Source organism: Acromyrmex echinatior, chromosome 19 (genome assembly GCF_024713525.1).
Source record: "Acromyrmex echinatior isolate Ae372 chromosome 19, ASM2471352v2, whole genome shotgun sequence".
In the NCBI taxonomy this organism is placed as follows: Eukaryota; Metazoa; Arthropoda; class Insecta; order Hymenoptera; family Formicidae; genus Acromyrmex; species Acromyrmex echinatior.
Window position 1 is genome coordinate 1,650,086 of NC_141870.1, and position 12,977 is coordinate 1,663,062.

Genomic DNA, 12,977 nt, shown 5'->3' on the forward strand with positions numbered 1-12,977 from the left:
TTGGACAATTAATTAATTATAAGATGCTCAAACTTGATAATAATGCTGCAAAAAGTTTTGGCATTGCAACAACAGTTTAAGCGTCTTACATAATTATTCTGATTGCCCAAACAAAATTATTTTCAAATCTGTATCTAGCTAAATGTTTAGATACTTCAATAATATTGTTGTTTTCATGTACTATTATACAATAGAATTTTCAATGATTGATATTCTGAAAACTTCTTCAAGAAAATTCATAATTAAGTAATATCTTATATCAGATCTTAAACGATTCATTATTAAATAATTTCTAATAATGTCTTATTACAATATTGAATTTTTCTATGTCGCAACTATAGACAGGAAAATGGTTTCAAAATTCATAAGACTTATCCTGTTCTGGAAATTCTAATCGAATCAATCTTTATTTTTGCGATACCAAGGCATGTCGTGTAGGCATTATTTATTTATAATGATTCTACAATAATAAAGAACCGTCTTGCTCTAAAACGAAGATCCATGTCGTGAGCTGAGTCTCAGTTCTCGTCTCAGCTGCTCTCGTAACAATAAACGAATCTTCAATACGTAACTTATTAATTCGTAATCTCGCTTGCCCGTATCGTCGCCGGGTAAAATGTGGCGAAGAAAAGATAGTGTTCCAAAAGAATGTTCTTGTCAATATTCTAAACTATTACAACGCGTCTCGGTCATTGTTAACAATTACAGCGATATATCAGCGTAATCAGGAGCTCGAGGCTTCGTGGTTGGTGCGTGGCACCGTGTACGGTGTCCTCGTTCGCGTGGATGCGTAGTCGTCATTGATGGTACGACGACGGCCGGTTGGTCGATCGCATTGGCAGACAAACGGTTCGTTCGGTAGAAACTAGGAGGACGCCGTCGCCTGGCGCGTCGTATTGTCGTCCCACCGCTCGCATTGTGTAACAACGTAGCACATATTTGTAACGCGGTGCGCACATTATTGCTCCATTCCGCGCGCTCAGCGCCTCGCCTATAGAGTACTTTGTAGAGTAGGTCGCGCCATTCTGATAATTTCGCTCGCGGCGTAATTTAATGCCAATTGCGTAAATTAATGCGTCCCAATGTGAACGCCGAGAGACATCCCAAACGGACACTTTTACTCCGAGAAAGGGAGGGAAAAGTGGGGAGCATTCGCGACCAGTCGAATATTTATTCGTGGTATACCTCACGGGATTTTTCATAGAGTCGGATGAATTCCCATTCCGGGATGTTGATATTCCTCGTGGCTTCGTTCGACTCGCGCGTGATTATCTCTCTCGCACAACTCATTTCCATCCGTCAACGCGGATATATTTTTTAAGTGGTTTTACACGCGATTCCGCAATCCACGTTAAATTACGGCTGATTATCAGAATGCGTGCGAACGGACGGTGTGGCGCCGACGCGGGTCGAAAGCGGCGTGATTCTTTAAAACGGGCATGACAGTTTGACCGCTCGCTGAACAACGCGCTGCGCAACGGATTGCGGCAATAACGATTATTCAAAAGCGTGCGCGGCCGGCGCGGCGGGGCGCAGCGGGGAATCCATTTTTCGTTTGAAAGCCGATGCGTCGAAGCCGCGCGTCGCGCGTCGCGCATCGCGCATCGCGCATCGCGCATCGTGACCGGTAGCGGCGGCACCCGGCGCATTTACATTTGCACGGATGAATATCGTAATTGCATCTGCAATCGTGCGTGCCCTCCCTCCTACCAGACCCCCTCTTTCTCTTTCTCTCCGTCTCTCATTCGCGTCAGTTGCGCATTCGGCGAGATGTGGCGGTAAAAAAAAAAAAAAAAAAAAATTGCCTCGAATCGCCGCTGAATTACCGCCGCACCATTATATATCGTGCAGTCATTTTTGCCATTTCCACGCGGAACGCGAATTTTCGGTCGGAATTAAATCATTTCGCGATGTCGCGACGCAAGAGAGAAGCACCGCTGATTAACGACGGGCGGACGGTGCGCGAAAACCAGCCGGACGCCCAAAATTTGTCATAAACATCCGTTACGGCGTGTGCATGTTCTCTCCCATCCTTCCCTCTTGTTATCCCCCGTCGAAAATGTGCGACGTCCAATCGCGAAATTACGACCGCGCTGTTCGCGCCGTGGACGAGCAACGAGGAAACGGCATAGAGTGGTTCATTTTTTATACCGGAAGTGAGCGTTTGCATCGATCGGCGCGGTCGCGAGGCGAAAGGCGTGACATCAGATCGGGAGGGAAAAAAAAGCGCCATAAATTCTCATCTAAAATATCCGCATGGACAACGTGGTGGAAGCGATCCTGATTTCGTGCAAGGCGGAGAGGTTTGTGATCTGAATAAATTCCGCGCGATTGCTTATCCTGGAAATGGCGATTACGTAAACGCATCGCTGCACGAAAAGCGGTAAGTGCCTATCAGTCGGCGGATTACAATTCTTGTACACCGATTTTACTTAGTCGAGCCGTATAAGCCGTGTAGTGTCATTTCGAATCTTGCGGATTTCTTTCATGATACGAAAACAATAGTTTTGCTAAAGTATCTAAAAATTTAGCTAGATATAGACGTAAAAATAATTTTCTTGGATCATCAAAATAATTGTAGACACTCGAATTAATTACTAGAATGTTGAATTTTTGTATCATTGTCAGCAACACTTCAACATGTTCGAACATATAGCAAGATCGTTTTTTCCACGTATTGTCTTCTTTTAATTATTCTTTTATTAGAGGATGTTTATTATCTAGAAAAATCTGAAATTTTCAGAGGATTTCTTTTTTTATCCTTGGATGTCATGGTTAAAATCATGAATTTTTAAAGTACAAATTTGTTAGCGACTAGAAAAAACCGATAAAAGTCAAAGAACTAAAAAAATAGCCACGGAAAACCGAAAAAAGTTAAGAAATTTTTTTTCGCTAACAATTTCCTCAGAAAGATTTTGAAATTTTAGTTTTAAATTCTATTTCTTCGTAAAAACATTGCTTCTTTGATTCCTTTTTTCTTGATAACGCAAAATGTTGATATTTGGTTAGCAATAAGTATAGCACATCATCTGCATATATTCACATACATTCTCGTATAACTCGCGAGTTTTTACAAAAAAAAAAAATCAAAATAGAAGACGGTATTCAACAATTAGAATAAGAGTAACTCTGTTATTATATTGCAGTAAGTCTTCCTCATATTAATATATAATTTGTGTCGCTTGCATTAATTAATTTATTTATTTCAAAGTTGCATTAAAAAGTTCTTTGATCTTATCTGGAATTTTTCAAAAATGTCTAGAAAATTCGGGAGAGAATTCTTGGAGAATTTTTTTACAAGATTTAAGTAAGCGTCTTCTTACAATATAAGATCTCTCTTTTGTTTGACGTAATTTTATCAAGTTTCAGAGTAATTAGTGACGCAAACAGCTCGCGGCTCTTTCCAACGTGCGATATTATCAACGTGCGTAAATAAACCGAAAACCGTCGTCCGCGATATACACCGCGAAGTTTGGTAGACCCTCTTCCGTTACCTGCGACGGTTGATAACGCGGATAAGGGCCAGCGGGTGGCTTTTATCAGGAGTGAAAACGCGGAAGCGATAAACTCGCACGCGGAGCGGAAAGGCGCGTCTCGCACGCGAAAAGCGGACCGCGGGGCGTCTATGTGTCACGAAACGTCGTCGGTCTCGTCGGTTGATATTTAGGTCGTGTTAACAGTCGCGTCGCGACTGGCGGGAGCGTTGTTAACGAAATGTAACGCTCAATAGATCGGTGTATCCGCCCATACTCGTGTCACACACACACACACACAAGCGTTCTTGCACACACGTCAAGATTAGTGACATGCTTCTTATCTCGGAGACACCACCGTCGCGTCGCCTTGCCAAGATTCACCACTCGAGATGTCCGATTTGTCACCTCCGACGATGCTCTCATAAAAACAGGAAATTGAAATAGGAAGTAACAAGGTCTCTCGAATCCTGTAGAACTACATGTAGAATCGAAAGTTTTACAATATGAAATCTGGAATAATAAAAATTCGGAGTAAGTAAGATTCAGAAGTGAGACTGCGCGTTATTAATTTACGTATATCAAGATGTTTGACATTGTTATCTTGACTAATTGATATTGAAGTAATAGATTTACTCATTGTGTCATTAATTGCGTAATTGCAGTATATTCTGTTTGTCGAAAAAGAGAATGAAATTAAGTACGTATTTACTATGTATCTTAAATTAGGTCTCTCAAATTGGACTTGTTGGCGCGATATAAAAAGAGAAATGAAAACATACGAAAAGAAATCGCGGGATACAATGACAATAACGTGACACGAATCCAAGATACCAATTCCAGACGTCTGACTCATTCGCAACTTAATCAGTGGCGCAATGTGCCACTTATTACGTACAGAAGTGACGAACGTTAAGAGGGGCCTATCCGTCTTCCGTTTTGGACAATGTGAACGTCAGTTTCATGAATTAAGACGGCCTTCGCGCACCCTAAGTTGATTATGGCTGTTGTGCGACTCGTAATGTGATCACCGATCTCTCGGAAGAAAATTTTTCAAGGAGCACAACGAGAGTACATACACGGCTACTCGAAAGAACGATTTTGCTGAAGTGTCTACAGATTTGACTAGATATAGAAATATACAGATATAAAATTAATTGTGTTTGTAATTATTAAAATAATTATATATACTGGAAAAAGAGTCTCACTGATTAATAAGAATTCTGGTTGAAAAAGGATAAATAGGAATTTTTTATTTGAACCTATTATTATTCTAGTTGAGATAGAATGATTGATATGAGCAGAATCTTTAGTGGTTCGTCCATTTTCAACTAGAAATTTTTTTCTGTAAGGATTTCAGAAGTGACAAACGATGCTGCAAAAAAATTTAAAGTTTTTCGCAACACTGCTCATCACGTTTGAGATTCTTATACTCGGAAAAATTTCTACTTAAAAATCGATCAGAATTCTGGTTTTCTCAACTATAAGAATTATAACAGATTTAACTAGAAAATTCTGATTTATTCATTTTTAACCAGAATTTTTACTAATGCCAGACTTTCCAGCGTACGTAAATTTAGAAAGTAAAATCATTCTTTCCGCGCATGAATTTTATTATTATTAGACTAACGGGGAACAATTTACGAGTAAGAATTAATGAGATATCCAAGTAGATATCCCTTTCCACAGATTCATTCGTAACCACATTCCCACGATGTTAAGCAAACATGACGCACATGAACGGAATCATGAACGTGACGGGATGTCGTAGCCTCCTGAGGCCTTTGTCTCTCGAATTTGAAGCTGCGCAGTCGATTATCGCCGACGTATCGCCCGAAAAATCGGGTTTCATCGTACGATCGCATTGCACTCGACGGGTTTAACGAGCAGCGTGCGGTGGATTACGGCGCGGCGAAGTAAACCGCTCGATGGCGATACGGTAGTTTAGTCCTAACGGCACAAGTACACGGTTCTCTGTATCCGAGCAACATTCGCTCTTCGCGCGCGCACAAATTTGCGCATACTGCGGATTATTGCTTCCGGACGAAGTGGCATAACTCGGCCAGCTAACATTCAAGCGATGCGGTCTGGTCGTTAGCCGATTTCGCTGGGAGGTGATAAAGGATTGGGTGGATGAAATCAGTTTGCCTCGAAACACACACATCGCGATGCAAGCAACCGTAACGCCGCACGTGGGTGCTTTCATCCCGAAGCAGTTGATTTTCTCCCTCGGCAATTCACTCGCCTTTCCTGATTCCTGTCATTGCGTATTAATTTCTAATCGCGCGCGAATTCGTCGATGGGTAACGAATCGGATGAAGGAATATAAATAAAGCGTCGTATACAATCATTGTGGTGTCGAAACGTTGTTGTTATTATTTGAGGACAGATATTGATTTTACAAAATTGCGAGGGACGCTCGATTTATCTCACACGATTAATTCTGCGCAAGCTCAGATAAGATTATTGAACCACTAGATAAGACGCACATTATGTCGTACTTGATGATGAAGGTTAAGTCGATCAACAAACATACACCGAGTAACGAAGCATAATATTACGCTGAGTGATACGTGTCGAGGTTACAGATGTATTTAAGTTACACATTCAGGCACAAATGTCTTCTTTCTCACTAATGTAAATTAACTTTAATCTCGGTTTGACTTACTTTTATCTTTTTTCTGTTTTATAAGAGATTCGAATAAGATAGAGTAAATTGAGATTAAAATTAACATTGAATGGAAACATTAACATGGAAATGGACATTAAACTTTCTTTTATCCGATGAAAAAAAAATGTGTCTTCGTTTCATAGATTATATCTTCATCAATAGCGGCGCTAAGTACATCGATGAACAAATTTCTTTTGCAATCGATGGTTCACTTTCCTTGCATCGCAGTAAAAAATGTCCAGCGTACGTTTTACATAAAATTCACGCGATTTTGCCACTTTATACATCCGCGAATAGCAACGTATTGTTTATCATTATCATTAATGTGCATTTTGACATAGATGGTGTTTTAATTCGCTGATGAAACGTGTACTTTCGATCAGTCTCGGATCAGAAGGAAGAAAGAGTCTCGTATTTTCACGCGACTGCAAATAGCGGCGACTCAGAGGAAGTAATTAGTTCGACAGAAAGGACGTGGAAAACGCAGTTTAAAGTATTTCTTGTTTTCATTTACTTATTTTTTGCTTCAAAGCCACAACGAAATGGTGGAGGAAAGAGCGAGTGCAATATTGACGCCGGGGTGCAAGCCATGTCGTTATCCGCCAATCTCCGACACATACCTTTATAAAATTGCCTCGCGAAAGCTTTATCCGTCGAAGTCTTTTTCCTTCGCCATTGCGACTTGCAATCTACACTGAGTCCTCTGTGTACTCTCATATAACGTTGTACGATTAGGCGCAAAGGATTAATGTTCGGTATGACGGTACTTGTGCTGAAATCGAAAATGGGAACTTATCTTACAGTACAGTCTTACATGCAGCATGTAATATTTTTATACTATTGAGCTTAATAATTTATTAATACTTGAAATTATGTTATGGACTTGCCGTAAAATGAAGTACTGTGAACTTTGACCCACATTTAAAGAAATGGCTGAACAACATGCATGTATGTCCAAAATGAAGACACAAGACAGCACTATCTCAGAGGCATTATCAAATTTGAGCCAAAGTTACAATTTATTTTACGATTTAAAAAAAAAAAGGATAAATAAAAAAAATTGATTTAAACTCTTGATCAATCAAGAAAACTAGTATGACTGAGTTTCATTTTCTCGCTACTGTAGAGTTTATAAAAATCATCCTAGATGACCATTCTTGGATTGAAATGAGAAGTACTCTTTGGATCAATAATTTCTACGAGCACTTGAATAAATTTTTAAGCACAACGCAAAAATGATCATAATCCACGATACGGCGCTCTCACAGCGTATACGAGATTCTCTCTGCGAGATTCTTCTACCGCACTGAAAAAAGAGTCTTACATTTCGTTGGGACCATCAATGACGATTGCGATGGGGAGAGTTTATTTCTTTTTAGATCTATACTACTATAATGTACTTCATTTCGCGAAATGTAAAAGGGGAGCAAACCAGGGTCGGGGTTACCAGGGTCCTTGAAGAAACGTCATTTACCTTTACGACGGCGACGGCGGGTACGTCGATCCTGCGATTGGCGGGAGGATGCTGTTGCGGGTAGAGAAGGCTGACGGAATATCGTATTACATCTGTGGAAGACGCAAGATTATTCGAGCTCTTGGGCCAGATGGAACGGGAAGGCGAGGAGGAGAACAGCAGGGGGAAACTCGCGTAGAGCGCTCGATTCTCTATTAGAGGGTAATACGTATTATCGATTTTGGGATGAAACCGGGAGGGTTATCCCGGTTCAAATCATGACAAATGTATAGATACACACCGACACGCGCGCAACCGCGTGCCTCGTGCGTATGTACGTGTATGTATGTGTATACGCATCGGTGAAAGCGTTTCTCGCGACCGCACCCTGGAAAAACTTTTTCCAATCTCTTGTCCCCCCCTTCTCTTCCTCCTTCCGGCGCCACTGCTGCGAATTTGTTTGCCTGGCCGAAAACAGGGTCGTCGACTTGGAGATCTCGCAAAAATCCTCGCCGGTGAGAGGTATCTCGTGGTTCCTAAGCGGATTCGTCTTTGAAATCCGGCGATAATTGCCTCGAGTTTCTGCCGTATTTCGATTATTGGAGATACTTTGTTAGAGGAATCAATTACGATGTTGCCACTGTGTATAGTCGAGATTTATCCAGATTATAGGTATATATATAGGTTATATATTTTTTTTTCGCAAAGATATTATTTTTCGCAAAATTTGGCAGATTATATATATAGCTACGTAGGTATATATAACTTTGCGAAAAATATTTATGTTTATTGTTTAATTATAAACTATTATATGAATCGAAATTGATTATGTTTCAGCAGAGAAAACTAATCTTATTAAAATTAGTTTTAATTAATCTTATGATTATACACATGATTAAGAATTATTTTAAAATAATAAACTCTAAATGCCTTTTATGCTTGTTGTCCAATTTTTTTATATATAAAGATACATTTATTTAGAACTTATATCCTTTAATGTTCTGAATTCTTATTAAGACGAGTTTTTTTTACGATATATTTATTTTTATGAAGGTTGTAAGTAATCGAATTAGGTTAGTATTGTGTTGTTTCCATAGTGAAACGTTTAAGAATTAATCATGTTCCCTATAATCATCAGTTATGAAAATTGTTTTCATCCATTATTGACAAAATACGATGAATTTTAAATGTAAAATAGATATTGTTGAGATCGAGGTTGAGATGTAATACGGTAATATTGTATAAATGAAAGACTTAATAATGTGCACTCGATAATGACTATTTGGGTTCATCGCGGTCATTGAATCATGTGTCATCGGTCTTTTTGATTCGGTAGACGATTCGCTCGTCGAGATTTACAAGCCAGGGTATCCGGTACTCCGCGAAACAAAACGGCGCTACCCGGCCGTATAAAGACAGCGGCTGAAAAAGCGTCGCGAGTATTGACAGGTACGGTGAGAAACTGCCCGGGTTAATCGCAGAAAAAGCTGTGGAGCTCAGCGACACCAAGCGACGAGTTAAATATCTCGCTTGGTTCGGTGATCGAGCAACAGAGCAGCGGAAAAAGCGGTAGTCTTTGAAAATTTACTTCGACTCGAGCTTAATCGAAAGGTGGTCAATACTATTATAGGTGGCTAAAGCTGTGTAATAAATAAAATAATAAAATTAGGAATTATAAGTAAGGATTGAGAGGTAATGACACATCGAGGATAACTTTTGAATATTTTTATCGCTGGCAGATTTCTAATCTTATGTCGTTTCTTGTTTCCTTTCTGTTTTTCGAAAATCCATCCGATTAATGGATCCGTCCCTCTTCTCGTTTCAGCAGCCGAAATTCCTCAAGAGGACGACCGAGGAGTTGGAGCCAGCCGGTGGTACTAGTGGCGATGGCGGCTTCGGCGAGCCGCCGGTTAAGCTGCAATGCACGCAAGGGCCTCATCAGCATCAACAGGGTCCTGGCGGTGGTGGCGGCGGCGGGCCCCATCACGGCCATGGTCAGCATCAACCGGGGAATGGCGCGAACTCGACGGGTCCAACGCCCGGTGGTGGTGGTGGCAATGGTGGTGGTGACGGGAACGAAGGTCTCACCAAGTTTCAAGTTCAGATCGTACAGCAATTGGAGTTTACAACTTCGGCCGCGAATAATTCACAAGCCCAAGCAATCTCTACGAACGTAACGGTAAAAGCACTGACGAATGCGTCGGTGAAAAGCGATCTTTTAAATGCGTCATCGTCGCCAAAACCCGGTTCTGACACGTCTGCGTCAGCCGCGTCGAGACCGCAGCCTGGAAACGGCAACGGTCCCGGAGGTCCTGGCGGGCCCGGTGCTGGTGGCGGCGCCGGTGGTGCCGGTGGTAGCGGTGGAATCGGTTGCGTTGATATTGGTAACCTAGTCGAATGTAAACAGGAACCCGACAATGAGTTCGTGGATCTTGAACAATGTGCCGCGGCGTTAGAGAAAGATGCCGCAGCGAACGGCACCGGTTTCCCCGGCTTCTCCGAATTCATGGGCGATGACACCGGCGACGAGATCATCACGTCGGATGCATTCAAGGATCTCATCTCCGAAATATCGGACTTCCATCCGGAGTTTATGAAGGACTTTGACTTTGAAGATAAGAGCGTCGATACATTGGCGAACAACGCCGCGGCAGCGGCCGCGGCCGCAGCTGCTGCCGCCGTCGCTAATAACAACAACAATGGCGGTAATAACAATAACGGTATGCCAACGAATAACGGACAGATCAAGATTGAGGACGATAAGGATGCGATTCATCAGCAGCAGCAACAGCAGCATGCCAACGGCGCGAACAACGGCGTCAATAGCAACAACGTCGGCAGTAACAACGGTAACGCGATGCCAGCTAACTCGAGTCCAGGCACTCTTGGGTCCTCGCAATATTCTCCCGCTCGACTTCCTTACTCTGGATTAGACTTCAAATCTGAGATGAGCCCGGCGGCGCAGACGCTCAAGCAGATGGCCGAGCAGCATCAGCACAAGAGCCAGCAATTGGGTCTAGGTGGATTCAATCCCACGGCGGCAGCGGCAGCCGCCGCGGCAAGAGGACCAGCGGCGAGATCCCCTTACGCCGAATTTCCTCAATTCGGCGGCGCTTCCGATTACCTTGGTAGTCCTGGTAGCACCGGCCCGACCGGTGGACAAAACCAGGCCACGGCCGCGGGAACCGGCTCGTATCACAAGAACAATGGCACTCCAACCTTCCAGAGTCAGCAGACCAACGATATGTTCGTCAGTTCGCAAACTCAATTTGCTGCAGGCCTCACGGATATGAAGAGGCCCCAACCAACTGCGACAGGCGGCAAGCCCGGCATGCTGGGGCCTAGTGGCGGTTACAAACAACAATACTCGCCGTATGGTAGTCCGGGTTCAATGCCGAATCACGGTAGCCCGGGTTATCCGTTACCACCGAGAGGATCGCAAGGAGGTGGACCTAACCAGACCGGTTCGCAAGGACCTTTTAACACGACCTCCACGCCGCCGAGACCTCCTTCGGGACCCGGTACTTCCACCTTGCAAATCAATCAAGCACAGCAGCTGCACATCGGTAATCAGATACAGGTAAGTGAAGTAATTTTTTCTGCACGAGATCGATTTTCTCGAAAACGAAATATTATACGGGAAATGTGTATTTTACTAAGTTATTTTTGCACGCGCTTTGTATTTCAATATTCGAAAAAAAAACTCGTACTATGGATCATGTGGTCTAATTATATTAATTCGAAATTAATTGCGCAAAGATACACACACACACATACCCGTATCAATGTACCTACATCTTTTAAAGCTCGTCTATATAAAATCGTAGACGGTAAGGTATCAAATCGTAGGAAATTGATCAATTCTAATCGAGTATTCTCCTTATATTTGACTGTGATTAGTCAGTTTCTTAAGATATCGCGATCGTGTATGACTTCTACATAGACAAGCCTTTAAAAAAGTTTTTTCTGACCATACCGTCTTTTTAGTTTTCAATCATCAGGATGTAAATAAAGTACACCGTGCATCTCCAGCTAAGCGGATGAAATTTTCTCGAGCTAACGCAAAACTCGACGGAATATTTATCTTTCTCAATAATCTCGTATCGCGAACTTCCAAGTTTCGATACGACTTCTTTCGGTCGGATGACGGCCACTGCTAATCGCCACTATCACGGCGATCAAAACGAAGTAACCGAGAGCTACTCGAGCTCGAGCCGAGTGATATCTGTTGCGCCGCGACGACGCGTCTATTTTTGTCGTCGGCATCGCGGGGCATCGTTGGCGACGGCAGGCGGTGGTGGCGCGACATCGAAGGGGTGGCGACGACGACGGCGGTAGCGACGTTGTTGGTCGTCGATGAAATGTGGTGATACGGGGGGTAGAAGGGAGCATCACGGCGTCACGGGGGCGCCGCGACGCGCAACAAGTAGTCTCGTTTCTCCCAGTGGCGGCGGCGGTCCTCTTTGTAAATTTTCCCTCTCGCCAGAGTCCACCATCCCCGCTCCCTTCCTCCCTCTCTCTCTCTCTCTTCCTCCTCTATATCTTTATCTCTCCGTCCCTCCGCGCCGACGCTTCTGGATGACGTTGAGGGTTGGAGAGGTGGACAGCGAGCGAAGGGTTGCGCGGCCGCGCCGCACAGCCGGCGTCGCGACGCCACCGCCGCCGTCTGCTCGATTTAACCTGCGCCTGCAATCCGCGTCAATACGCTCCGTAGTGATAGTCTCGGGGCTACGCTCGTGACAATACGCACGTGACGCCAGCGTCGGCGATGAGGCAGCCCCCCTGTATATATGTCTGTTCGTTCGTACAAAGGATTTCACCTGGACGAATGAAAAGAATCGCCGCGCTCGTCGATATGCTCGTTGCCGCGTTGAATTACATAAGGGTTCCCGATTCAATTCGCAACATTGTCGATGGAGGGAGCTCTCTGAATAAAACTGTCAACGAAGATATCCCACGCGAATGTATTTTCCTATAAACAATGGGAGCCAATCGTTAGGGAAACTGACGTGATAATCGAGCTCGATTTCTCTCTCTCTCTCTCACGTTATTCATCAACTAGAATTGATTGCAGCTAATAATAAGTTAATTTAATTAATTCGAAACTTAGTTTCACTGCCAATTCAAACGTAGTGATGTTTAATCTCGCAAACTCTGCGAAAAAAAAGGTTCAGAGCAAACCGCAGCTCACGAATCGAGTCGCAGAAACTCGCAGAATCAGCCGTGACCTTTTTACGTCAATCCCGGAGGAAACTTGCTGACCGAGAGGAAACGATGGTACGACGCCGCGCGCGAATACCTGCCGCTATAAAATCTCTAGGTCCATTGTGGCGGCTGTCCTCGGACAGATCTTATCTGCTCGAACGGATCTGGCCTCGGA

The 12,977-nt window shown here is 43.3% G+C and overlaps 1 protein-coding gene and 1 long non-coding RNA gene across 5 annotated transcripts in view; one reads left to right on the top strand and one right to left on the bottom strand.

Moving 5' to 3' along the window:
* mam (neurogenic protein mastermind) overlaps positions 1–12,977 on the top strand; it is a 199,925-nt gene that overhangs the window by 126,155 nt on the left and 60,793 nt on the right. For 2 of the 4 annotated variants that reach the window (XM_087415877.1, XM_087415879.1), the window contains exon 2: positions 9,423–11,177. In XM_087415877.1, coding sequence (XP_087272003.1) covers positions 9,423–11,177 — 1,755 coding nt within the window. The remainder of the gene's footprint in view (positions 1–9,422; positions 11,178–12,977) is intronic. The other 2 variants (XM_087415878.1, XM_087415880.1) reach the window with 1 other exon arrangement.
* Positions 4,179–9,415, bottom strand: LOC147906631 (uncharacterized). Its single transcript, XR_015548242.1, has 2 exons — positions 7,619–9,415; positions 4,179–6,916 (listed from the first exon to the last, which is right to left on the bottom strand). It is a non-coding gene; the product is annotated as an uncharacterized LOC147906631 (long non-coding RNA).